At 44.4% G+C, this 27,789-nt stretch overlaps 2 protein-coding genes and 1 long non-coding RNA gene across 15 annotated transcripts in view; all 3 read right to left on the bottom strand.

Moving 5' to 3' along the window:
* The window catches only part of unm_hu7910 (un-named hu7910), a 38,576-nt gene extending 27,018 nt beyond the window's left edge, over nt 1–11,558 (bottom strand). For 2 of the 10 annotated variants that reach the window (XM_062480239.1, XM_062480242.1), the window contains exons 1-3: nt 9,835–10,004; nt 2,364–2,525; nt 622–666 (exon numbers count right to left, since the gene is read on the bottom strand). In XM_062480239.1, coding sequence (XP_062336223.1) covers nt 622–666; nt 2,364–2,525; nt 9,835–9,883 — 256 coding nt within the window. In that variant the 5' untranslated portion in view covers nt 9,884–10,004. Of the gene's footprint in view, nt 1–621; nt 667–2,363; nt 2,526–9,834; nt 10,024–11,295 lie in introns of those variants that run through there. The other 8 variants (XM_062480240.1, XM_062480244.1, XM_062480247.1 and 5 more) reach the window with 6 other exon arrangements.
* Nucleotides 11,559–12,067: 509 nt separating this feature from the next.
* Nucleotides 12,068–26,012, bottom strand: LOC134034879 (WD repeat-containing protein 48-like). Of its 4 annotated transcripts, none has more exons than XM_062479558.1 (20): nt 25,859–25,947; nt 25,393–25,528; nt 24,888–25,028; nt 24,356–24,434; nt 24,122–24,204; nt 23,237–23,366; nt 22,998–23,086; nt 22,577–22,678; nt 22,269–22,493; nt 22,104–22,178; nt 21,839–21,941; nt 21,610–21,707; nt 21,394–21,501; nt 21,139–21,235; nt 14,594–14,686; nt 14,402–14,507; nt 14,237–14,324; nt 14,034–14,110; nt 13,382–13,571; nt 12,068–13,282 (listed from the first exon to the last, which is right to left on the bottom strand). In XM_062479558.1, the coding sequence occupies exons 1-20, from the start codon at nt 25,930–25,932 to the stop codon at nt 13,187–13,189; spliced, it is 2,190 nt and encodes a 729-aa protein (XP_062335542.1). In that variant the 5' UTR covers nt 25,933–25,947; the 3' UTR covers nt 12,068–13,186. The 4 variants fall into 4 exon arrangements, with proteins under 4 accessions (XP_062335542.1, XP_062335543.1, XP_062335544.1 ...); XM_062479559.1 differs by having other exon boundaries at nt 24,356–24,431; XM_062479560.1 differs by lacking the exon at nt 25,393–25,528 and having other exon boundaries at nt 25,859–26,012.
* On the bottom strand, nt 20,501–21,120 carry LOC134034881 (uncharacterized). The gene is made up of 2 exons (XR_009932285.1): nt 20,896–21,120; nt 20,501–20,786 (listed from the first exon to the last, which is right to left on the bottom strand). It is a non-coding gene; the product is annotated as an uncharacterized LOC134034881 (long non-coding RNA).
* Nucleotides 26,013–27,789: the final 1,777 nt, after the last annotated feature.

Genomic DNA, 27,789 nt, shown 5'->3' with positions numbered 1-27,789 from the left:
AGGAATTTGCGTATAAACTGCACGCAAAACAGGGATTTGGCGTATATATGGCACGCGAAATAGAAGCGTCATCAGCGAATTTGGCTGATGATTCCAAGGAATCGATTCACTGGGAACCGGTTCTAAATAAGAACCGGTTCTCGATACCCATCCCTAGTCATAGATACGCAGAAGTATGAGACTGGGTTGGTGAGCAGCATTCTGATTGGCTACTCAACAAGTATTGTGCTGATAGGCCAACATTTTGGCCCGATTTTGACACAGCCATAGTTTCACACTCGTAGACAGTTTTGCTTCCGTGGAGAAAGTTTTGCATCCGCAGAGAAAGTTTTGCATCCGAATAGAAAGTTTTGCATTCGAAGAGAATGTTTTGCTTTTGTAAAAAGGTTTTGCATTCGTAGAAATAGATTAGCATCCGTAAAAAAGTGTTGTATTATGTGAAATATTTTTGACCAACACTTTTTTTACGGATGCAAAACTATTTCTGCGGATGCAAATCTTTTTCTACGGATGCAAAATATTATTGACCCTAATTTGACTCCATAGTTCGTGCTCTAGCACACGCTCGCGACCACACCTGCTACTGGTAAACACTTTCCAAATGTGAGCTGGGACTCCTACCTTGTAGAACCTCAGAGAAGTTCCCTCTGAACTGTCTTGCCCTGGCTGCATGCCAAGTTAACACACAAAAACACGGTATTCAAAGGTTATGGACATCCGACACTCACAGAAAAAATATATTTTCATGTCAGCACTTCATGCACATTCAAGCTTACACCCAGAGCAAACTGATTGATATCAATGTGCATAGCTTATTACAACATCCTGTTTATCAGTGCAGTTTCCCACAGAATGTGATTATATTTGTGGCGGTATGCGGGGGCGGAGCCAGACGTTGTAAAAATTAGGGGCTCAGCCCCAACCTATGTCCTAGTATCGGTTAGATGCAAGTATAGATTGGGACTTCAACAAATAATGCGAGCGCGCACGTTGTTTTTGCATTAATTTGAGCACAAAATCGTTTTTTGAGCTTATATAACGTTATTTAAACATTACATTGGACTCATATTGTTATATTTGCCGAATTTATTTACATTTACATTACATTTAGTCATTTAGCAGACGCTCTTATCCAGAGCGACTTACAGTAAGTAAGTACAGGGACATTCCCCCAAAGCAAGTAGGGTGAAGTGCCTTGCCCAAGGACACAACGTCATTTTGCACGGCCGGGAATCAAACTGGCAACCTTTAGATTACTAGCCCGATTCCCTAACCGCTCAGCCACCTGACTTCCTATTTACCTATGAAAATTATTATATTTAACTTGAATGTATCAGTTTTGGATACATTTGTGCAGAGAATTATGATACGCCTACTAACTGTTCGTAAACTTCGGATTGATTCTCCGTCCGTCTTCTCAGAGGGAAAAAGCTCTTCGTCCCACACATTGATTCAGAGCGTGCACGGAGAGATGGGGCTATTTCACAGACGGGTCCATTGTAGTGACTACTTCACTCAGAGCAGCTGTTAATCATGACATCTCACCCCCTTTTTATATCGTCAAATAACTAAAACAAACTCATCATAAAAATGTGCACTTGAACAGACGACAGCATGATAAGAACTAGGCCTTCATAGAATGACAGGAACCATCTTTGTAAAAAATATTGGGGGGGTTGTCTCATGGAGGGGGCAGGACTTATGACCTATTCTGCAGCCAGGGGAGGATTGAGATGTTTTGGCTTCACTTTTGGGGAGCTGTCATGACGTCCATCTTTATATACAGTCTATGGTGCCAACAGAGAAAGAAACATGGATTGTGGCATTTTGCTTCCTTTGCTGGGCATTCTGAATGTTCAGAATACATATTTTTGGTTGGCTAAATATTTGTCCTCCTTTTTTAACTTTTTTGGAATGAAAATTAGGAACCGATAAGACGCGGAAACGATAATCAGAATCGATAAACTTCAAACGATACCCAACCCTAGTTTTAAGTGTGTAAAACAAAATAAAAACAGGAGAAAACGGAACGTAGGCAAAAAGGGGCTGAGCACATCAATGCACTGTGTGCAACTCTACAATTAAATACTTTGTTTGGCATGATAAACATAAAAAACAAAACACAAAAATAAGTAAATACCTTTGTGGCGGTCAATTTGTTATTGTGGCGGGCCGCCACAAATAAACCAATGTATGGGAAACACTGCAGTGTTGGGCTTCTGTCTCAACTTGGTGTGGTCAAGCAAGGGAGGAAGCCATACTGACGTGTGAGGCGAAGACACCTGTGGCGTGTACACTGGCTTTCTTGCATGCCTGAGTTTGTGTGTCACAATTGCATGCTTCTCAAAGATTAAGTGTCTCACCTATGACAGAGTCGTAGTCCACCAGGCCAAACCAGACCATGGCCACAGAGCTCCACACCCCCAGCAGAGCTAGCACCATAAACCAGGTGAACACAGAGTTCCTGGGGCCTCCTCTCTCTGGCTTCCTGCCATTGTTACTCTCCACTGGCACTTGCTTCACCTCTGGGGAGCAACACAGAATGTTACATAGGATAGACAAGATGTTTCATAGGACAATACATAGACAACACAGGAAGCTACACGGGATGTTACAAAGGCAACACAGAACGCTACACATTATGTTACATAGGACACAAGTAAGCATGCTTTATACCGCCACAACAACAGTGTGTAAAATCCCCTCAGCCCAAATGATATTAAAAGCTATTTCAATGAATACACAATTATTTTACATGGTGTTACTGTCTTTACTTACGTCTGTTCACTCATATCTAACAAGTCAGCTATCTATTTAACGCAAAACTTCTCAACTGCCTTGGCAAAATGTTTTAGGCTAGGCTACTTCATAATGCGGGCAAGATTTCACAACTTGGTGGACAGCCAAATAATCTATCTTTAGCTCATAGACTATGCTTTAGCTAGGTTATGCTGGGTACACACTAAAAGATTTAAAAAATGTGAGAGACCACAAACTTGAGGAAAAAAATCCTAGATTGAACCGTTTTGCTCCTATAGTGTGTGGTGTTTGTCCTCGGGGTAAATAGTTGAATATTTAAAGGCCATATGGCAGGTAAATGTTTCCAACGAATTTGCGCTATTTGCTTGTTGGTAATAAACATTTAAACTGTTATCCATTGTATTTGATGTTGTTGGGTGTCACAAAACGGAATATAATACGAAAAAGTAGCTACTTTTTGCAATGATTCTTCTTTCCCCCACAATGCATTGCATGACGTCACGTTGGGGAGATGACCGACCAAAGCCCGCTTAGAGACCATTGAAATCGATTAGAAATAAACACTAGGCTAGTACCAGAGAATGTCTAATATGGTCTCTGCTAGTACCATCAAAACATGGGACATCTAATTGGAAATGTGTTTACAACGTCGGGGAAAATATTTAATTAGGGATGATCTTGGGGGGATTTCTAGGTGGCACTGGCAAGTTAGCCCATAGCTAGCCCATAGCTAGCATTATGTATTCTTTCTAGATCTAGATAAGTTTACCGGTAGTACTACTTATCTGAACTACAGCTAACAACATGATTGTCCGGGACAAGTGGATTTTTTTGTTGGGCAGAGAAATGTATCTGCCCCACTGGACAAGTTTAAACTCAAACAAAATAAAATGCCATGTTACTGTACTTGCACTGGCCAGCTTGCAAATACTGAGGATAGCCTACCGAAGTTGCGTTAGGCAATGTCGTTAGCGATGCTAGCTAACGTTAGTTTGCTAGCTTTATATAACATTTCACTGGGTCTTGCAGCTGTTTGATTGACTGAAATTATTATGAAATGTTATATTCTATTAGCCATTTGCCTACTTTTGCAAGTCACAGTATTTCCAAGCCCTGATAGTGTAACTGAGAAGACGCAGTAATTCCTCTTTCAAGTAATAAGCCCCCGTTCAAGTGTTGAGCATTAAATTAGCTGCACAGTCTGTAGAGATATTGGGACGAAGCTGCAATACAGTAAATAACAGAGTGTTTCATTCTTCAGAAATTGTGTAAATGTTTAATATAACAAATTAAAAAAATTATAACACCACAATTGTTATCATTTGTATAATATTACAGCTCATCTTCGTTTGTCAAAGGCACAATCTTTACCCGGACGTGACTTTTGTGCATGGAAAAGTGAAACGTAAATGTCTTACAAGTGCCTCAAAAATGTAATGTCAGGCCCTGAATGAGCACTGTCACTAGATATAAAGAAAACGTTGACTTTCACTCGGTGCTATTCACTGACAGTAAAAAAAAAGTTGTATATGGGCACTGCTGTTCGTAGACTAGCTCCAGAGATCGTTGCTGCGTTGCTAAATGATAGCAACTCACCAGGACACTTCATCAACTCTTCACTCATTCTCCTCAGACCATCCATTTAATTGGCTTTGACGGCCATCAGGTCTCGGCAATTCCTCATTTGCCCTCTCATGTCTACTTGGTTCGAAATGATATGGCTGCAGGCCATCATACACATTAGTGGTTTTTGCCACCTCTTCTTCATCCCAGTCAGTCGCCATAGTTCTAGTACTAGGCTGAGGCTTCTCTCCTCCACGACTCCCCGTGACGTCATCGCCGATTTGCGCTAATGCTAACACCAAAAACGACAGAAGTTGGTCTTTAACACCATTTGGAGACATCATTTGGAGATATTTTAAATTATATACATATTTTGAGTGCTTTATGTACCCATTAATCAACAGTAGTGTTTAACCTGCCATATGGCCTTTAAGATCAGAAATCCTGATGTGTGGGGGGAACCCCGAGGACAAACCCGCGCACGCTCTGGAGTTTATCACGTGAAACAAAACAGTATCCAATCAGAAAGCAAGCTGAGAGAAGACGGAAGCATAACGAACGCAGTCATAGCACAGCACAAAGTTAAATGGATCTGGACAGCAGAGATGGAGGATCAGCTTGTCGATTTGTGGCAACAGAAAACTTTTATTTTTTTCCGTGAATTTTCTGTGAAAATCATTCCAAACACTATCATCGCAATTTCATCCTGCATATTGTCCGCCATGCTTATTCTGAAGTCTCGAGAGATTTAGCAGATTTCCTGTGTTCACAGTCGGGACACTGGTTGAAAATCTGTTTGTGTGTCGTGTCTTGTCTTTGTCACATCATGGCACACCACACACTATTGGAGCAAAACGGTTAAATCTAGGATTTTTTGTCCTCATGTTTGTGGTCTCTCACAGTTTGAAAATCTTATGAGATTAAAAAAATATTTTAGTGTGTACCCAGCATTAGCAACTGGTAGTTAGCAATGCAACACACAGTCGGCAGGTCCCTCAGTGACTACTTCACTCAGAGCAGCTGTCAATCCCAGCTGTCAATCATGACGTGTCACCCCCTTTTTACATCGTCAAATAACTCAAAAAAACTGATCAGAAAAAAATTGCATTTGAACAGACATCAGCATGATAAGAACTAAGCCCTCCTAAAATGAAAGAAACCATCTTTGGGGGGTTGGCTCATGGAGGGGGCGGGACTTATGACCTATTCTGCAGCACGCCACCAGGGAAGGATGTTTTGGCTTCACTTTTGGGGAGCTGTCATGACGTCTATCTTTATATACAGTATATGTTGCCAACAGAGAGAGAAACATGGATTGTGGCATTTTGCTCCCTTTGCTGGGCATTCTGAATGTCCAGAATAAATATTTTTGGTTGGCTAAATATTTGTCCTTTTTTTTAACCTTTTTGGAATCAAAATGAGGAACCGATAAGGTCCGGAAACGATCATCAGAATCGATAAAATGTTTACGATACCCAACCCTAGTTTTAAGTGTGTAAAACTAAATAAAAACAGGACAGAACACAGAACGAAGGGAGAGAGCACTGAACATTAGTGGTAGGGCTGCACCCTCTGTTTTCTGATTATTCTATTAATTTAACTACTAAAAATAAATAATAATAACAAACCCTTATTATCAGTTGCCTGGATGAAATACTGGACCTCAATTTAAAAAGAAAAAATGCAGTAACTAATTTGTTTAAATCTTGGTGGACAAATCTGTAATCTCATGATGGGGGGGACATTTACAGGAATTTGTTAAATGTATTGCTGATGAACAAGACGAGTTGGAGGTTGGTGGGGTTAATGACCTGATAATGACCTTTCTCTAAACGTTGTTGCTATGCATGCATCTTTAGATGATCGTGGGCAAGTTTTTTTTTTAAGATGTTGCTTGTTCTCTGGAGGAATACATGTTTTGATCTTACTTCATTGCAGGATGCTGATGCACATTAAGCTAATTGATGTATTCATAATAGATTACATTGATTATGTTGATGAGTCACTCTGCTTTAGTTTGAGGAGAACACAAAACATTGGTAGAGAACACAGAATGTTGGGAGAGAACACAGAACAACAAGAAAGAATACAGAACGTTGGGAGTCACGGAATGTTGGGAGAGACAGAACGTTGGGAGAGAACACAGAATGTTTGTTTAGAACACAGGATGTTGGGAGAGAACACAGGACAACAAGAAAGAATACAGAACGTTGGGAGAGAACATTTACATTACCTTTATTCATTTAGCAGACGCTTTTATCCAAAGCGACTTCCAAGAGAGAGCTTTACAAAAGTGCATAGGTCAATGATCATAAAAAACTAGATAGCCCCAAAAACATTGCGCGTAACCAAAACATGTAGCATACATTGTGAAAAGCAAATAAGTGCCAATAGGAAGAAACATAAGAGCATGTAGTTAAACAAATTACAAATGAAACAACATGAACCTCAAAAGTGCGAGAGTGTACCTGTAGGAAAGCAAGCAACAATAATATAATTTACAGCGAGTACAAGTAGTTAAATCTGTTAAAAAAACAAGTCACTCAATAAGTGTCATTGTGTTCCTGGAGGAAATAACCTAACATCGGATCCAAAAAATCTTTCTTAAGTACCGGAACAAGTGCGTCTTTAGCCTTTTCTTGAAGGTGGGGAGACAGTCAGTGTCTCTAATGGAGGTGGGGAGATGATTCCACCATTAGGGGCCAGACAGGAGAAGAGCTTGGGTTGGGAGCAGGCGCTCTTGAGAGGTGGGACCACCAGACGGTTGTCAGAAGAAGACCAAAGGTGGCGGGTGGGGGTGTAAGGCTGGAGGAGAGACTATGTAGGCAGGTGCAGTCCCGTTCACCGCTCGGAAGGTCAGTACCAGGGGCCGGTTGCACAAAACACCTTAAGTTTTTTCCTTAATTATGACACTCAAGGGTACATTTCTCGTTAGCTAAGGGATTTACTTAAGGGTGTTGCACATAATCCCTTAACCCTTGTGTTATCTTCGGGTCATTCTGACCCATCAGTCATTGTGACCCACCGTCGTATTGCGACAACTTTACCGCATACCAAAACAAAGTGAATCATTTTCTTTTAACCGTTGGGCTGTCTCAGACCCCCCACATTGCGATGGTTAAAAGAAAATTATTTTTATTTGTTTTTGTATTGGGTAAAATTGGGTAAACACAACGATGGTTCGTTATGAACCTTTGGGTCATGTGACCCGAAGGCAGCACAAGGGTTAAATAGTTTCCTTAGGTAAGGTGAAACGGGATTTACTACATTGAACGTGATTTCACAGCAGTCAAATTTGACCGTTTCCACAGAGAGCGCGTTGTTCAGTTGTATCGCTAGTCTAGTGCATCACCTTAGTAGCTAGAGCTAGTTAGATAGAGTTAGTTAGATCTAGCTGGTTTATAGACCTACGAAAAGAAGGCAAGAAAACCAAATTGGTCAGAGGAGGAAAATATTGTGCTTCTACAGGAATACAAAAAAAGAAAGCAAATACTAAAACGTAAACGTGATCCACAAATAACTGCAAACAAAAAACAACGAATGTAGGACGAAATTGCATCAAAAATAAACTCGAGAAGTTCGGTGAAGCGGTCAATTCAAGAAATAAAAAATATAGCTATATGATTACTTGACTGTTATGTCCAAAAAAGAGAACCAATTTCAGGAGGGAGTCCAATAAAACTGGTGATATCAACTTTACTTGTAGGTTTTGTTGCTACACATTAACGTTTAAGTGAGAGCTAGCTTACTTCTTAGGTAGATCAAAATGAGATCAACAGTTACACTGCATTTACCGGCATGAGTCTAAGCTAGCTACTTTATTTACAGCGGTAGCCGACACATAAATAGCCTTCATGTTTAGACTGCAGCACAGTAGCCTAACAGAGTGCTATAGGTGTGGGATGGGTTAATTTATCTCCATAAACTCAGCCATGTTGCGCTAAAGAATAAGTCAGAGGTACCTTAAGTTTTCTTCCTTACTTTGTTTGCTAAGGTCTTTCGTGCAACGCTTTAACAAACTTTAAGGGAATCCTTAAGTATACGACCAAGATAAGGAGAAAACCTTAAATAAAAAGGAACATTTAAGGAAACCTTAAGGAGAAGACTTATAGGTGCTTTGTGCAACCGATTATATTTTAAGGAAACCTTAACTCTGACTAAGGAAAATCTTAAGGTGTTTTGTGCAACCGGCCTCAGGGTCTTGAATCTGATACGGGCTGTGATGGGTAGCCAGTGAAGGGAGATGTGGAGCGGGGTGACATGGGAGCGTCTGGGTAGGTTGAAGAAGTTGCTGCATTCTGAATCCTCTGGAGAGGGCGGGTTGCGCATGCTGGGAGACCTGCGAGCAGCAAGTTGCAGTAGTCCAACTTTGAGAGGACAAGTGCTTGGACTAGCAGCTGGGTAGAATGCTCAGACAGGTCTCCTGATTTTCCGGAAGTTGTAGAGGTTGAATCTACACGGCCGGGAGACTGCAGCAATCTGGGACGAACACAGAATGTTGGGAGAGACACGGAATGTTGGAAGAGAACACAGAACAACAAGAGAGAATAGAGAACGTTGGGAGAGGACACAAAACAGAGGGAATGCAGAATGCTACAGTAAGAACATAAAATGTTAGGACACACAAACACACTGGAGGAGAAACGAAGATGCGTCTATAAAACAACAGTACCGAAAAAACCTGAAAGTGGTGAAATGATGCAGAGGAACAATGGTCACTGTTATGAAACAGCACAAACACATGCACACAAACTTTGGATAATTTTTGGTGGAAACTCCCATAATTAGCAATCATTCCACTGCCAGTCCACCTCTCATAGACTGGCCTCTGAGTACACTAACAACAGAGATTCATGTCAAGCCGAGGGATCAGTGTGAGGGGCAGCGGGCATCTCTAGGCTACATGACAGCATTCCCATACTAGGAGAAAAGGGAGACCACTATCAGAAAAGCATGGTTCTGCAGCACGACTGGGCTCTGTACATGACAGAATGACCTTGGAATAGAGACTTTGGCAGCACACTATGTGACATGACCTGACCCTATTGAGGGAGGGAGGGAATGAGGGGCTGTGAACAGTTGGTAGGAAGCCTGACATAGAAATATTTTGATTATGGAATGACGGACAACAATACTCATCAACCAGAAACGGCGAGGAACAACGCAAGACTATGGTAGGTCATACAAAAACTACAGTACACATACTGTAGCACTGCTCGTGTAGCCGGGGTGGTGGTCAGTTGTGCTGGTCTTAACTGGGGGTTGGGTTTGTGTGCAGTGGACAATTTCAAAATAGATGGCCAACACATGGACTGGACTGGCGCATGCTGCATTTAGCCACTCCAGTTAGGCTGCTTGACAAGGTTACACCAGACGCTGCTTGGCATGTTCTCTCTGTGTATAACCTACAGGTGCTACTTTCATGCCTCCTGTGCTCCCCAGGTCCTCCCAGACTACCCTGGCTGCTTCAGCCACCCTCAGAGCCCTGGTACCCGCTCCTAGCAAGCCTACCTGCTACCTCCTCTACCGCCGACACCTCTTGGGGTCCAACTTCCTCCATTGGGGCAGACCAAGGATCAGAAAACTCCCCCAGGGTCAACACAACAACCGGCCAGCCACAGACAAGTTCCTGTTGGCTGCAGAGCTAGAGAGCAGTCAGTCGGCAGAATGACGATACTCAGCCTTCTGGTTAGATACAACCTGATACTCAGCAAGCTTGAAGGAGAGGGCTATTCTTAGACCTGCCAAACTCATATGGGGAGGGCAGGCTGCATGTTTGGATGTGTGAGTGTGTGTATGTGTGAGAGCATGATTCTGTATGTGTGAATGTGTATAGTGAGAGCATGATTCTGAATGTATGAATGTGAGTGCATGTCTGAGTATGTGTGAATATGTTTGAGGGACTACTATGCTGTATTAAGCGACAGAGACAGTCTGAGGACAGAGCAGGAATTATCTGACAGTCTATCTGACCTTGGATTATATCCAGTCACACACAGATTTCATGATCGGCCATTTAGTGACAGTGTTTCATCATGTGCTCATGTGAAATCTGGTGGTTCAACCTGATCTTCAATCACTTGGGCAACCCTCTGAGGATCATGTTTATTGGCTGTAGGTCAAAATTAGGCAGAGGTGCCACGTCTGCTGTAGAACATTGTTCCTATCAGGTCGGTTAAGTCTCCCCAGAGACACTGCTCTCTGCAGTGATGTGTACCGGTCTCCCAAAGCTGTGGGCTACAGCATGAAACCAACCACACACATGCTGGGCTCAGCTGAATTACATTATAAAATACTTCCCAGGTTAGAGGGCATACATTAAGAAACATGCTAATAGCGCAGTGTTTTCTCAGTTCCTCTTGGTCAAGCACTGACACCTCACAAACTGAGAACCTGCGGTTGCGAAAGTCTAGTTGCAGACAGGGAACTAGCCAGGCTCGGTCTCTGATAAGCAACACTTCTTATTTTCTTTAATTTGTATACACTCAGGTAAGTTTATGACTACAAAGCAAAACACACACACGTGCACACTCGGGTTTACCACATCCGTTTCTCCAAGTGTGGTCTTGATGAAATACTGTGCACTGGAGAAAGATACACTGTCATCGCAGGAGAGGGAAAGAATTGCAGTGGTAGCAGGCCAGATCAAATAAGAACGTTACTTTCTGTTTTACCTGGTATTATCACAGGTGTGTGACCAGATTTTAGAATTATTCTTCAAAAACGTGGATGTTGACGTAGCAAGCTAACCGGCTACATCTCTTATAATAACCAGCGATTGCTAGCTTTCTGTAGCGTTCAGTGTGTTGTCAGCATCACCAGCAAACCACAAGAAAACGACACTATCAAGAATGCAGCTAGAGTGAACTAGTGCACTAGTTCCAGTGTTTGCACTAGTTCCAAGTACTGGCCAGCTAACATATCGTGCTATTCAGGCTAGCTAATGTAGCTTTTCTGGTGAAGGGTACTGACCTTTTTTGGCAGGATTTCTGGAATTCCTCTTACTTGGAGCCATGTCAGTAAAGGGCAGCTATACAGTTGCTAGATAGTCCACATATAATGTTGCTATAGCTAGAAACGCAATTTCGCAATGTTTTACGAGATATTTGCTATAAATATATATGTATCTATATGTATTGTCTGCAGTGATGGACAAGGACATCCGAGGTTTCAATTTTAACCCAAATTCACGTCCGCCTCTTGGATTGTGACACGCTAAGGTCCATGGCAACCACAACTATATGATTGACATAGATTTGTACCAGTCCATAACAACAACAAAACATCGCGGGAGGAGCCTCTTTGTGGTGTAGACCAATAGTCTTTCGGAACAGTGCCCAAGTCCCACCCTGACCGTCAACGGGAAGAACGTGGCAGAGAGAGACGGAAGTTTTCACAGCAAACAGCGTATCCAACCCAGTCTCATCCCAACTCGTCAAATATAGACGCACACCCGCCAGCGAAGTTAACACTGTTAAGTATTTCACAATCTTAAGACCACACTATCTGATACAAAAATACGTTCACTTTCTCATGGAGACATATCCGCACACTTAAACTAGGCTGTTGATGTATGTGGAATATTTGATTTTGGGAGCCTGGCTTTGATGGGGATGACCATACCATACATTTGAGTACCAAAATCCGGGGGCGCTCCATAAGTGGCAGAAAACTCCCTGAATGTAGTTTCTGCATAAATTCAATCCACACTCAACCTTTCAAACACTGACAAGTTTAAGTAGGATTTGTATTTAATTTTTTGGGACTAAAATTGAAGTCTTTATTATAATACAGCTGCTATAGGACACTGTCCATTAATTTACATTATTGATGTGTTCCATTTCAGTTTGGACAACAACACAGCCCAGTCAAGATAATTTGTATGAATGCAAAACAAACAGAAAGAAAGTAGTTAATGATTCTCTTCACACCCCTCTACAACATTTTCCCTTCTGGCTCTCAGCTGTGTGCAGTGATGATGTCACGGATGATTTGGAGGAAAGGTCTAGAACACAAAGGGCAGGGTTGTAGTATTGGTAACCCCTGACTTGGTGCCTCGGTTCTTCAGGGCCACTCTTAAGGAACATTTTTATGTTGCTAAAAAAGGAAAATAAAACAACATCAGATGACCAGGAAGTGCCAAGTTTCTACAAAATAGTTACAGAATATTTACAAAAATAAAAAGACAGCATCAGTATTTGATGGAGGATGGAGGAGAAGAGGATGAAGAGAAGACTCACTACACAACCAATCACTCGCCAGACAGACAGACATGTGGCCAACTTGACTATCTTGTATGTGCTTCTACACTGACTGGATAGGTGTCAGCAGGACGGTACTCTACCATGTCCTCTTGGAGGCCAGTCAGCATCCCCTCATCATTCTTCTACCTCTCCAGCTCTGTTGATCCAGGTAGTTGTGGAACACGTGTGTGAGAAAAGACAGACAGTCAGGAGAGTGCTGGTCAGCCACCATGTTGGTAGCAGTCTATTCTGGCTCCTCTCTCAGGCTGACCAGCGCCACCTCACTTGTGGAAAATAACACAAACAAACCAGCCCATGAAAAATAAGAAAAAGTGCCATTTGAATGTCTGCTGTCCATTTTCTGTACACAGACACTGTCATACCTATCCTGGATGTGTCTTTCTTCCTTGACCCCATTTCTCTCCTCTGAGCTCAGAGCATGGGCAGGGTAACGGACATGGGTGTACTGAGGGAAGTAGCAGAACAGGTATCTCAGGATGCAGAGTCATAGAGTCCTGACTGCTGCTACTGGTTTGCGATGCCTTCGAACCGTGTGGTGCCAGAAAAGGAGGAGTATGAAGAGGAGGGTGTCAAGCTGCAGTTGGGTGTTGGTGCAGGTCTCATGTGGACTTCTGTCTGTAGTGAAGAGTAAGGTCTCCTCCACTCTTCCAGATGAAGTGCTTCACGGTTCTCAGGTCCATATTCGGATCCAGCAGCTGAAAGAAGAGAACACACTCTAGTTACACTCGGCTTAAGTACCTTCTCCTTGATCTATTTAAACGATCAATACCATGAACAACCAATCAGACCCGCACCTGGTCCTGACAGAGCAGCTCAATCTTTTCCTCCGCCATGATGGACACGTCCTCTTCCTCCTTGGCCTCGCTGGGCTTCTCATTGGCCAAGGTGCCCGTCTGCGATTCACGGTCCAGGTTGATGATCTTCTCATATACATGCTCCATCACCTTCCTCACCTGCAGCATGTCGCTGGCTGACAACCGATCCCTATGGAAACCCCCACACCATAATATAATGATCTCCACACCATCATATTATAACTATTAACAGAATATCAACTGCACTCTAATGATCCACTGATTAAAGGCAGGGTAGGTACGTTTTGCGAAACTAGCAATAACTTGAAGTTTGAAAGTATCCAACCCAAAATATCCTACCCCCTCCCTTCTAAACCATTCCACCAAAACACATGAACACACTGCCTGACTACTGATAGGAGGAAGGTAGGTAGGTTGACAGGCAAGTAGCCCATCTAATCATAGCATTCAGTCCGAACTCAATGATTGGTTGTGTTTATAACAGTCCTAAGATGGCCATAGATTTCATATAAATTTATTTTTTTATTGCCATCAGGCTGTGAAGTTTAAGGTTAGGTTTAGTCTCCAGAAATGTCTGACTCAGTCTACAGTATGGTACGGTAGTGATAATGCAGATGGTGCTGCTTCTTACTTCTTCAGGGTTTTGGCTCCAGATGAAGAGTGAGGTTGGAGATAGAAGGGGATCTTGTTGAACTTGGGCATGTTTTTCTGAGAGAGAGATTGGATACATCACTAAATTTATCAGCACTGTCTTAATGGGTGATTATAGAAGGTTCTGTGTGTGAGAGAGTCCCATGTATCCGTTAGACAGAGCAGGGATGGATAAGGACTCACATCCACAGTGATGTCGATTACCCACTGAGGCACTGTCTCGTTGAGCAGCATCGACTCTGTCTCACCCCCCGAGTCTCGACACAACAGCCTGCAACACACACAGGCAGGCATGAGCAATCAATACCAGCCTGAGAACGAAAAAGTGTCAGTGTGTGTGTGCAGTACCTGAACAGAGTCCTCCCTCCAGCCTCTCCGAAGATGACAGGAGTGTGAGGAGGAACCTGGAAGTAGCCGTTTCCCCTCTGTATCCTGCTCTCGTGTTCCCCATTAACTGACAACACACACACACACAGTCAAACCTGGAACTGCAGGGATGTGTCTGAGCATGCACGTGTGAATGTGAGTGTGTGTGCTCACCGTGGTTCATGTCCACATCCTCGTCCAGGGGGTTCATGTGTGTGCGTGGCCAGTACTCCAGCAGGGCCTGGAGCAGGAGGCCTCCCAGGTTTACTAGCACAAGAGGACTGTACTCAGACCTGCAGTGTTTCCTCTATGTTGATTTTAAAATACATTTAAATTTCTGCCGCCACGGTATCAGAAATAGGGCTGTACAAAATTTTAGGCTGTCTATCAGCAGTGCTTGTTAGAGTGCATGTCCGAGAATAGCACGGACACGCGCTTCTTGTTTTGGCTTCTTCTGCAGTTGAGATTGCGTGTGCGTCCTTGAGAACTGTAAAGGCCAATTTATACTACTCCGTTTTCACGGACACGGAGACAGGGAACGCCCTTTCCGACGTGGAACGCCCTCTCCGAGCCCCTCGGAGAGCTCTACGTGCACCTCCTGATTTTCTTGACTATCCGTCCGTCATTTTACGGATACCCCTTGGCTGTGATTGGTCCGTATTAAGAACCGCTTGCGTCAGGGGCAGGTTTGCCGTGACCAACAAGACAAACAGAATCCTTTGACCGCCATTGCTTTAAGTTTTTACAAATCATATTTGTAAAAACTTAGCACTTTGTGCTTATTTTATTGATGAAACGGCTAATTTGTAAATTTGCTCAGACTTTTCGATAACCTAGCTAGCATCGCAGTGCAGCGCCACCTACTCTTCTGGCGGTGAATTGTTTTCAGCACCCTCAGCCTTCGGAGTACTATAAATTCAAAGAATCCGTCCGACTCCGTCTGTCTGTCCGTAACAGAGTCGGAGTAGTATAATTCGGCCTTAAGTCGTATAACTTATGTTATCAGTTCATTTAAACCTGTTATTGTATTAGTATAGTTCTTGCTCATTTAAATTAAGTTAACTGGTGATTTTCGTTGTTTGTATTCTTCCCCGGGCTAGCTAAATTGCACGTCTGTTGATTCGATAGCGATTGCTGCCTTTGCTCACGTTTGTATTTTAAGTGCAGACATCCCAAGTCTACCGGAAGGTCCGGGAGTCTCCCGCATTTCAATAGCGGCTCCCTGACGCCCGCAAATGCTCTACAATCTCCCGGAAATCGGGTATTTTGTATTTCGGGCGAGCGAGAGACTGTCCAATTGTCATTTCTGGTAGAGATAGGCAGTGTGCGAATTACGGGGGGGTTTGACCCCCCCGATTAAGGCTCGGACCCCCAAAAGAGGTAAAAACCACAGGTCGGGGGGGTCGATACATTTATATATCGTTCTTACCTGTAATCGTAAATATCACAATATAGTATTCATTCAATAACAGGTTGGCGATACACACAAATGTTGACTTTATGGCTGGGAATATCACACACTATTACACTGACTGCCATAGTCAAAATTCACTCAATAAACACAGCGCGAGTGACCAGTGCCCAATAAAACTCAAGAAACACCGCGCGCGAGTGACCAGGCAGTGTGCAATACCGAAGCTTGTTGAATCACCTCAGTGTAGCGGTGCGTTCTGCGTCGTGATAAAGTGAAAGAAAGGCAAGTTTGCTATCTAATACCACAACAATCTGTCACGAATGTATTTGTAATGGCAATTAGCTGTAGAATATTCACAAGAATATTAATGATAGAAACATGGTTAAACACCAACTTAAAAGATAGCTATCGCTAGCTCTATATCAAGCAAGATAGCTTCATTTGTCTGTCTCATTGCTTGTCAGAATCTGGAGAGATTTCCAACAACCTTATTTTGTGATGAAAAGTCAGATATGTAACTGCAAATTTTGTAAAGATCAAGATTATTTCAGAAAGAAATGACTACAAACAATAGTGTTTGTAGTTTTAGTAGTGCGTTGTCGTGCCGTTTACTTGGTTGGGGCGGCGGCAGGGGTGAACTTCGTCCCGGGGGGGGTACTGAGTTGACCCCCCCGATTGTCATTGTATAATTCGCACGATAGGTGCATATCAGAGCCTGTTTAACCCTTGTGCTGCCTTCGGGTCACATGACCCAAAGGTTCATAACGAACCATCGTTGTGTTTACCCAATTTTACCCAATACAAAAACAAATAAAAATAATTTTCTTTTAACCTTCGCAATGTGGGGGGTCTGACGCATGCTTACAAAAATACAAAATTGCTTTACTTTGTTTTTGTATGCGGTAAAGTTGTCGCAATACGACGGTGGGTCACAACGACTGATGGGTCAGAATGACCCGAAGATAACACAAGGGTTAAGGAGAGCCTGGCCACTCCCTATTAAGTCCCATTGTACCGAATTTTGTTGCAGTTCCACCAGAGTTCCACTGGGAGTGATCGCGGTCGAGTGCAGAATGAATGGGAGTCTATGGAGCTAAACGGCTAAATTTGTCTCTTTCACCTGATTGTCGTTGATAAATCTCAGATTTGATTGTAGTTTTTGCATGTTCAACATGGATTACAGGTCGAAAGTTGAATGAACGAGTACTTATGTCCTTTCGATTTCTTACAGGGTTAGTCGTTGTTGCCCATAACACGCTAGCATTCTGCTAACGAATGCTGATTGGGTTAGTGAAGGACTGACTACGACCAGAGATCCCGCTTGATGGCATCCGAAACAGAACCAGAATGTCAGAGCATTAGTAACATTAGCAACAACATTAGCAAACCAAAACTCTTTCTAGCATGTGTATTGACAGTGAGAGCCTAACCTGTCAGCTCTGTTGTTGATGCCTCGAGAGAAAAGTGGAAGTAACCAGAGCTTGCCGTCAAGCAGTATCTCAGGCCGTACAATGTGTATGACGTCAATGACATTTTAAAAGGCTTTTTAGAACAGAAAGGCGACTTTTAAAAAATCTATCACCCAGCGGTGTGTATTTTTTTTTACCTCCCCTTTCGACTTCAGAATTAAAATTACTAGACAAAAAATTATATCCTGAGAAATGTGGATTTTGAGGGGTATAGCCCCATAGACCTCCATTCATTCTGCACTCGACCGTTAGCGACGCCCTCATATGGAACTAGAGTGTAACTGCAACCAGTTCAGAGGGCGCTGACAAATGCATCCAATGGAGACTGGATATGATGCAGCTCTGATGGAAGTAAAACATGCACAGTGAACTGCACATTTATGCCAGGATCCTGTTTGTGGACTTCAGCTCTGCCTTCAACACCATCATCCCTGCCCTGCTTCAGGACAAGCTCTCCCAGCTGAACGTGCCTGACTCCACCTGCAGATGGATCACAGACTTCCTGTCTGACAGGAAGCAGTGCGTTAAGCTGGGAACACAAGTCTCTGACTCCCGGTCCATCAGCACCGGATCTCCTCAGGGCTGCGTCCTTTCCCCTCTGCTCTTCTCCCTGTACACCAACAGCTGCACCTCCAGTCATCCGTCTGTCAAACTTCTAAAGTTTGCGGACGACACCACCCTCATTGGGCTCATCTTTGAAGGGGATGAGTCTGACTATAGGTGGGAAGCTGACAACCTGGTGACCTGGTGTAGCCAGAACAACTTAGAGCTCAATGCTCTTAAGACAGTGGAGATGGTTGTGGACTTCAGGAAGAATACAGCCCCACTCACCCCCATCACCCTGTGCGACTCCCCAGTCAACACTGTGGAGTCCTTCCGCTTCCTGGGCACCATCCTCTCCCAGGACCTCAAGTGGGAACTGAACATCAGCTCCCTCACCAAAAAAGCACAACAGAGGATGGACTTCCTACGGCAGCTGAAGAAATTCAACCTGCCAAAGACAATGATGGTGCACTTCTACACAGCCATCATTGAGTCCATCCTCACCTCTTCCATCACCATCTGGTACGCTGCTGCCACTGCCAAGGATAAGAGCAGACTGCAGCGTATCATCCGCACTGCTGAGAAGGTGATCGGCTGCAATCTGCCAACCCTCGAGGACCTGCACACCTCGAGGACCCTGAGGCGTGCGAGGAAGATTGTGGCCGACCCCTCCCACCCTGGTCACTCCCTGTTCCAGCTACTCCCCTCTGTCAGAAGGCTGCGGTCCATCAGGACCAAAACCTCACGCCATAAGAACAGTTTCTTTCCATCTGCTACTGGCCTCTTCAACAAGGCCAAGGACTCCCATTGACATCCATTCACTTATTTAACTATTATAAGTCCATCTAATGGCAATTCAGTATGCATAAGCCACTTTATCTCAGTACCCGATTGCACTATGTTGACCATTCACGCTGCTCATTCTATTCTTATTTTTATATATTTTTTATTTTATATTTAAATTGTTGTATTCTTAGATTGTTTAGTTCTTAGAAATAGTTGAAATGTTGTACTTTTACTTAATTTAAGATCTGTATATGTTTAGTGTTTTGCACCTCCCTGCCACAGTAAATTCCGTGTTTGTATAACATACATGGCGAATAAACCTGATTCTGATTCTAATCAGAGTAATTTAAGGGGCGAAGCATGAAGCTTTCTCACTTGCGAGCAATTTTTGGATTTGATCTGATTTAACATGCTTGAACATCTCTGATGGAAGTAAAACATGCGCAGTGAACTGCACATTTATGCCTAATCACAGTAATTTAAGGGGCGAAGCATGAAGCTTTCTCACTAGCGAGCAATTTTTGGATTTGATCTGATTTAACATGCTTGAACATGATTGTAAACTTCATCATGTATCTTCTGGTGCATCGATAGGAAGGCCGCACTGACCATGGCTCTGCATTCACTACTTTTTTTTGTTTGCCTTGTTCACACTTGACTGAAATTGTTAGTCAAATCTCACATCTGCTCCTCTCTTCCATTACCCTTGGACCCCCTTCAATACACATACCCCCCCAATTGATCTACAGATGACGCCATCTCCTTGACAGTGCAAATGCCCTTTCCTAACCTGGAAAAGGGGACACACACATGAGGATACTGTTTATAATTGATTACAGCTCACCAAGCTCATCCCCAAGCATAGGATCCTGGGTCTTAAAACCTCCCTTCACTAGGGGATCCTGCACTTCCTTATAGGCAGACCCCAGGTGGTAAGAATAGGTCCTTCTCTGCCCTGACCCTCAGCACCAGAGACCCTCAGGGCTGCATACTCAGTCCTCCTCCTCCTGTATGCCTTGTTCACAAACAACTGTGTGGCCACATGCAGCCCCAACATCATCAACAACGACAACACCACCATTCTGGGCCTCATCTCCAACGACGATGAGACTGCCTACAGAGAGGAGGTCCCCGTCTTGACAACATGGTGCTAGGACAACCCCTCTCTCAACGTCTGCAAGATTAAGGAGATGATCGTGGACTTCAGGAAGTGTCAAGGGGGATGGAGGGGTGAGTATCGATGGAGCTGAGGTGGAGAGTCTCCTGCTTCAAGTTTGTCTCTGTGTTTGTCAGTGGTGACCTCTCCTGGTCTAGGCAATCATTCTTTTTCTTTTGTTGTCCTTTTCTTCTGCCTCTCTGTAGCTGTTTGCTTGCCATGTAAGAACAATGTAATTGTCCAGAATGTGTACAGTGCACTTGACAAATAAACCACTTTGACATGCATATTTAGCATACGCCATGTTTATGAAGCCTTGAATACACAGAACTTTCCTACATACGACACCACATAGTCTGAGATATATGCCAGTAGGGGTGGAACGGTACATGTATTCGTACCGAACCGTACGGTACGGGCATCACGGTTCGGTGCATGAAATTACAGAGAATACACGGTATAAAAATAAAACTTGCGTGCAAATTAATTAATGTAATGCGGAACTACTGTTAGATACTCGTGTTCTTTCAAGATCTAATCTGAAGCTCTGATTGGCGCCGTGAGTCAGAGATAGGCTAGCGAGCAGCACTAAGGACGAGTATGGCGAGTGGTGGCGACCCACGAGAGATAGAGGACCTGCCGGACGTTTTAAGATTGCAAGTTTGGGAAAACTTCGGTTTCCCATTCAGTTAGAGTAGTACAGGCAAAAAAAATTGTAGAATAAGCAGTGCTTTTACTGTCCGTTCACTGCGGACGACAAGCGAAAAACTCACTTGCGCACTTCGATCCTGTATTCTTCAACATGTACAGTAGGCTACCAGTCAAAAGTTTGGACACATTTTCCCATTTAAGTGCCTAGCCTCTTACTGATATCACCGCACGGCACTGGTTGTGGGGTATGTGACTGGAAATACATCTAACATGCTAACGCATATAACGCATCTGGCGTGTGCTAAATGACAAAAAATATCCGACGCCATCACCCAGGTGTGCCAATCACTGGAACAAGACAAACAAATATTTTCAACTTCTCCCTACAGTGCTTAACCAGCCATTAGATACACATACAAATAGGGCCAAATAAATTACTGACGCAATCGGAATTTACATGTCATCTTCAATGCGCCGTATTCACTCGTAGAGGAACCTGGTTTGTTTTGCTTTTCCCTCCGTTGTACCAAACTCGTACCGAACCGTGATGTCTGAACCGCGGTATGAACCGAGACTTCAGTGTACCGTTCCACCCCTATATGCCAGGTTTCATTAATGAAGCCTCTGGGTTCCAACCCTACTCTGTACTACCACGTGTTAGAGCCCACAGCTATGCTGGTATCCGTGTTCTACTACTCACATTTGGGGTCTGACGCATCGGGACTGGAGAACCCTGCGTCCCTGGCTGACACCCAGGCAGCAAAGCAGTCGCTCTCATCCAGTGTGATGGTCAGCATCTGACACACAAAACAAACACAGACATATTTGGTACTCAGAACACTAAACAAATGCACCTCGACTACAGACAGATATCAGGGCTACTGGAAGTCAGTCCTGGCCAAATAAAACATTATCATTTGAGTAACTGATTATATTTCCTTGACAAATTCATTACCCCCGTCTTCAGGTCCACAGAGAACCAGTTAGGAACATACACCATTTTAAACTTCCGCTTGATCTCCTCATCAAACTCCATCTTCCCCAGATCCTCCAGCTTACAGGCCTGGGGAGGGGAGCAGAGTAGAGTACAGCACAGCTGAGTACAGGAGACAATTAATGACACCTTTATCCAAAGCGACATACAGAGAGAAGATCAGATCTCCTCACACACCTTGAGAACATCCCAATAGGCCACGTTGTTGTTGGTGTCTTTGGTCAAGATGTGCCTCTTGTCATTGAGGATGTGGCACTTAATGATGCTAGCTCCACCTAGTGGACACGTATGGAAACAACACACAGTCAGATTTCAATGAGAACAGAAGGAATGAAAAGAATGAGGAAACAATGACACAGAGCAGGAACACCAGTAATAGTGTGTGTGTGTGTGTGTGTGTGCCTACCTTTTATGACCATTTCAGGCTGAGTACAAAGGGGAGTTAGGGGGGTGCTACAGTCGTTGTCATAATCTCCCGACGCCCGGAAGTTGTGGATGCCCTTCAGAGACTGATGCCCCCAGGCACCGGAAACACCACATCAAGTTATCATATCAGGTTACAGGAAACACCACATCATGTTACCGGAAACACCACATCAAGTTACCATATCAGGCTGATTTGCAGAGAGACTTCCCTTGCCTTCACTGTAGTACCAGGGGGCGGGGCTTACCCATTTGTTGATGGTGGACTTGGTGGTGGAGACCCAGATGCTGCTGGGGGGGTCAGCTGACCTGTCCAGCTCCATCTAAACATGGACACACACACACACACGGGTCAGAGGTGACAGACAGAGCCATAACTACAGGTTCCTGGATGGAGGGCAAGGTCTCCCCACCTTGAGAACAGGGGCCTTCTCCTCACAGATCAGCAGGCGGATGTCGGGGTTTCGCAGGTCTGTGCAGTACACCTTCCTGTCTCGCCCCCCAGAGTACACGTGTGTGAAGGCCTCGTTGGCCTGTAGAACCCACACACCCTCATCGTGAACGCGGTAGGTGGCAATGCATCGCTGTTGCCCTAGCGACCACAGACGGATGGTCCCGTCGGAGCTGCCGGAGAGACACTGGAGGAAACAGCAGGAATGTTCTGGTGTGTTGTTTAGTTTGGTCTGGGGGGAACATGAACACCCTGACTGTAGACACTGACCTGCGTCCCGTCTCTGCTGAGCACCAGAGACTTCACGTTGTCTGTGTGTCCCTTCAGCTTCACCAGCTTGGCACACGTCCTGGGGTCCCACACTCTCAAGACCTGCCGGCACACACACACATACACATCCACAACACACACGCACACATATCCACAACACACACATCCACCACACACACACATCCACCACACACACATCCACAAGACACACATCCACCATACTCACACACATGCACACACATCCACCACACACAAACACATCCACAACACACACACATCCATAACACACACACAGTCCACAGCGTCACACAGGAGCAGCATCACACACCACAAGGCTACAAGCCCCCAGCCTGGGAAGGACAGGGACAGATACCTGTCTGATGATCACCAGAGGAGACCCTTATCTGAACTTTGACCCTACCTTCTCAGTGGAACCCGACACGATGACAGTGCCCATCTGGTTCATGGACAAGCTGTAGATGGAGTCCTTGTTGCCACTCAGAGAGGATGCTGTGAGGGGAGATGGGGGATCAAACAAGGCCTGAACTTTGTCTACTTACTAGAGACAGTGTTGTTGGAGGCTGTGAGGGGAGGTAGTTTGTCTACTCACTAGTGACAGTGTTGTTGGAGTCTGTGAGGGGAGGTAGTTTGTCTACTCACTAGTGACAGTGTTGTTGGAGGCTGTGAGGGCGGTCAAAGTGTTGACATCCCACAGGAAGATCTGTCTGTCCAGCCCTGCCGAAGCCACTAGCTCCTTATCTCTGGCATAAGCTAGGGCTTTCACATAGTCCTGAACACACACAATAATAACTACTTACTAACCGAGAGTGAGGTCATGCCGGAAAATATCAAACTGAGGCTTGAACGTATCGGCCGAGTAAGCGAGTTATTTTTCGATATTTGACAGTTGCTATGTATAATTGACCGCTGTCAAGGGAAGTGGCCTTTTTGCCTCGGATTCATGTCTTTCGTAGCACTCCGCAAGTAGTCCAGTAACTTTTCAACCCCAGCGTATTCCGTTGCTTAGCGACGTCAACTGATATGAAGCCTACCGGAATAAAACGTAGCCTACATACCAGGCAACTATGGATGAGTTTCCGATTAACTTTAATAATTTTGGGAAATACGGCGATTTAAATACTTGGTTAAAGGCTGAGTTGTTGCCATCGCCAGTGAAGAAACAGAATGCCAACAGTTGTTGCCATCGCCGTTGCTATGCATTTTCAACGTCTTTGGCGAAGTATTTCTCTGCTGATCAACACTACGAATGGTAACATATAAATTCTAAAAAGACACACTGTGTTAAGTTATTGGTTCGTTTTGGCAAGTAACCGTGTAATAAGCGGGATAATGTATAGAACGCCGGTCATTATCGGGAAAATAAGCCCATTCAGGGCGAGCTACACCCCTCCGCGAAGGGGCTTATTTTCCCGATAATGACCGGCGTTCTATACATTATCCTTACTTAACACCACTGTGAAAGAATGTCCTTATTCTATCAGTGTGTCAGTTAGTTTGTGTGTGTGTTTGAGTAATCAGCTGTACCTTGTGTGTTCTCAGTGTGGACATGCAGAAGCCCTTATGGGCGTTCCACACCTTGACTGTGGTGTCAGAGGAGGCAGATATCACTGGGAGAGAGAGAGAGCACCAGAGAGAGAGGAGACCAATGAGAGAGAAAGGAAGGGAGAGATACCAAGTAAGAAAAGAGGAGGAATGTAAGTTAAAGGAGGAGGAGATAGAAGTCTTGAAGGAGACATCTGACAGAAAAAAGAGACTCACATGTCTTTCCATTGCAGCAGAGGACGATGTCGTTGACCCAGTCTGTGTGGTGCTCCATGGAGGCAATGTACGGGTCCTGCTGCAACACGACACAAGCAGATACAAACTCCATCACACATCCATCCACTCATCCACATACAAACCCCATCACACATCCATCCATCCACCTTCCATCCATCCAGATACACACCCCTCCACACATCCATCCATCCAGATACAAACCCCATTACACATCCATCCATCCATACAGATACAAACCCCATTACACATCCATCCAGATACAAACCCCATCTCATATCCATCCTTCCAGATACAAACCCCACCACACACATCCATCCACAAACCCCATCACACATCCATCCATCCAGATACAAACCCTACCACACACATCCATCCACCCATCCAGATACAAACCCCACCACACACATCCATCCACCATCCATCCAGATACAAAGTCCACCACACATCCATCCATCCAGATACAAACCCTATTATACTTCCTACACATCCATCCAGAGTTCAGAGTGTGTACCTTGTGCTGGTTGACACTCCATATCCTGATTATGGAGTCTCTGCCGGCGGTGAAGAGGCGGTTGAGGGCGGGGTCTAGCTGCAGAGCATTCACCCCGTTACGGTTATACTTCTCCACCTCATCCCTGATTACATATGACACCTGGGGTGGCAGGGAAGAGGGAGAGAGGAGAGGCAGATTACCTCCATCTCCTCTCTGTTTACAACAAGGTAGAGGCAGTGGTGCAGCTTCACAGTCTGATGCTGAGGAGGCCTGTTCTGATATGGTCTTCAGTTTATCAAAGTGTCATCTGTTTTCTGCATATCTACATCAGTTTAAACAAACCTTCAATCCATTCACAAAGAAACCAAGTCCTGAGGTAGATCGAATGGATGCACTGAGCCAAACCTCAGCCAAACTGATAGTTCGATATCTGTTGTGTGACTACTATCGTTGGCTAATTACATAAGTTTGTTGACGTTTCTCATGTAGAGTAATCATCTCTGGATTGACGTAATGCACAGACCTTCAAGGCTAATGATTGTAGAACTGCACGCTTGACAGATAAGCAAAACACAATCCTCTGACGCTGACTGGCCAGACAGCAGTTCCTTTTCAGATTAAGGGGGCGTGATGCGGCATCCCTTCTGACGTCGGAAGATCTTTTCCTCGCAACAACAAAAAAAAACGCATGACATTTCGACCATAAAATGCGGTTTGGGTCGAATAAGTACCATTTTATAGTGACAAACGCATTCCGGTGGCCACCGGTATGCCGCTAGCCTAGCTAGCTAACTACCTGCCGGCGTCAGCGAGACCAGAGGCAGGGAGGGAAGTGACCGGCTGCACTTGCCCAACACGCTTGTGATGTTAAGAGATTTGCATGGACTAGCGACCCGATGTCGTGTCTCCATTATTAAGGATAGTATATGTATGCACAAAAATGAATCCTCATCGTGCATGCCACTGCATGACGCCATAGATCGATTTACCTGGACTTTTCTCCGCCCAGCAGAATTCTGTCTGTGATGTGTCGCCATCTTGCATGTTGACAGCTTGACGTCATATTTGAACGGTTGCCAGCTCCAACACAGTAGAACCCCGTCGAGGTGTACAAACCCCCTTTCTGAGCACCGTTGTTGTACATTCCACCAGAGCATGTTTCTCAATTTAGGGAAGGAAGGAAATCGACAATTGCGACATCTCTATCCTTGAGGGTTCTGCTGATAAATACCCCTATTTTGTATCGAACAAAGATGAACCAATATTAATGGACGTATCCAGCTCAACCTGACAATCTGGCAGTACAAACCTTGTCATAGAAATATTGCACACTGCATATTGCATATGCGTTGAATAAGTTGAGTGAGTGAATGAATGAATGAAGGCTTCTGCTACACTGGTCCCTCCTCATCTGATAGTCTGTCTTCCCCACTGGTGCTGCCTGCCATGACCACCCAGCCCCCAGCCACTCTCTGAGCCCTGACTCTTCAGTCAGCTGCAGCTCATCTTGGGCTGTGTTAGGAAGGATTTGCTGGAAAGGACATGGTCCAAGCCCGCCAGCAGACAGTGGACAGGATGTGACCCGGTACAAATGATGCCGTCTGGACAAGCTCTGTGTCACTAGATGAGCTAATAATGAAATAATGACTTCATTATGTTGATTAATGGTGACATCTTGATTAGTGGTGTGGGGACATGATCCACTGGCTAATCAGACTGTAAAGGTCAGTGTTGCTCTGCAGGTTTGCCAACAGTTTTTCAAAACATCAATGAACCCAGGGAGTCACAGGGAGTCAGGTGGCTGAGTGGTTAGGGAATCGGGCTAGTAATCTGAAGGTTGCCAATTCGATTCCCGGCCGTGCCAAATGACGTTGTGTCCTTGGGCAAGGCACTTCACCCTGCTTTCCTCGGGGGGAATGTCCCTGTACTTACTGTAAGTCGCTCTGGGTAAGAGCGTCTGCTAAATGACTAAATGTAATGAACCCAAGCAGGTATTCATCTCACAACCTTTTACTTGACTGACCACTGGGCTGGTCCCAGGAGCAGCAGTCTGGGATTGAAAGTCATTTCACTAAACTAGACCAAGGAGGCTATAGGGCGGTCGTTTAAATTCTGTTACTCTCACAGACACGTGGCGAGGTGAAGCACAACTGTAGTCGCATCGACCGTAAGTTTTGCGTCCTCACGATCTTTCCCCACACTGGGCTTCAAACTCGGGCCCTCTGACGCTTCTACTATCTAGTTACTTTTCGATGGTAGGTGGTTAAAACTGTGTTTGTAAAGGTGATAGTTAGCAAGTCAGAGAACCAGAGTTCGATGCCCGGTGTGGGTAAAGATCGGGAGGGAGCAAAACGCGACTTAAGCTGTTACAGAAGCACAGATGTTCCCATCCTGAGTGTTCCTTTTCAGACCATCAGAGGGAACTCTAGCATTGCTTTAAGCATAACTTCAAGCAACCCCACAACTCACAAAATATCTCTAAAGAGGGCATTACATCCAACCTAACATTTCTTTCATCTTTATTTCCTGAAATTGCATTTTATTTTGTTTTTCATTTAAAGGTCTATCTTTTCACCTGTGTTGTACTTATGTGACTCTTTTGTATAAGACTATGAAACTCAAGTTGAATTTAATGTGATATAGATTTAACAGGCCTAGGATATGTGCAGAATTTAGAAGTGAACCAAAACAAAGTTATATCTAGTCATTTAGTCATATAGCAGATGCTCTTATCCAGAGCGACTTACAGTAAGTACAGGGACATTCTCCCCGAGGCAAGTAGGGTGAAGTGCCTTGCCCAAGGACAACAACGTCATTTGGCACAGCCGGGGAATCGAGCAATCAATATCTAGCATCATGTATGTAGCATGTAGGCCTATTCAACAAAACATTTGCATGTTTCTACGTCTATTTAGTGAAC

Source organism: Osmerus eperlanus, chromosome 15 (assembly GCF_963692335.1).
Source record: "Osmerus eperlanus chromosome 15, fOsmEpe2.1, whole genome shotgun sequence".
Lineage (NCBI taxonomy): Eukaryota > Metazoa > Chordata > Actinopteri > Osmeriformes > Osmeridae > Osmerus > Osmerus eperlanus.
Note: the sequence above shows the minus strand (reverse complement) of the source record. Positions and strands in the feature narration are given on the sequence as shown.

What these genes read in the sequence shown, in the direction of transcription:
- LOC134034879 (XM_062479558.1), bottom strand. Translation starts at nt 25,932, where the DNA reads ATGACGTCAAGCTGTCAACATGCAAGATGGCGACACATCACAGACAGA. An exon ending in GGAGTGTCAACCAGCACAAG is followed by an intron (nt 24,435 to 24,887) that starts GTACACACTCTG and finishes GTCGTGTTGCAG; the next exon opens with CAGGACCCGTACATTGCCTC. An exon ending in TGTCGGGTTCCACTGAGAAG is followed by an intron (nt 22,679 to 22,997) that starts GTAGGGTCAAAG and finishes GTGTGCCGGCAG; the next exon opens with GTCTTGAGAGTGTGGGACCC.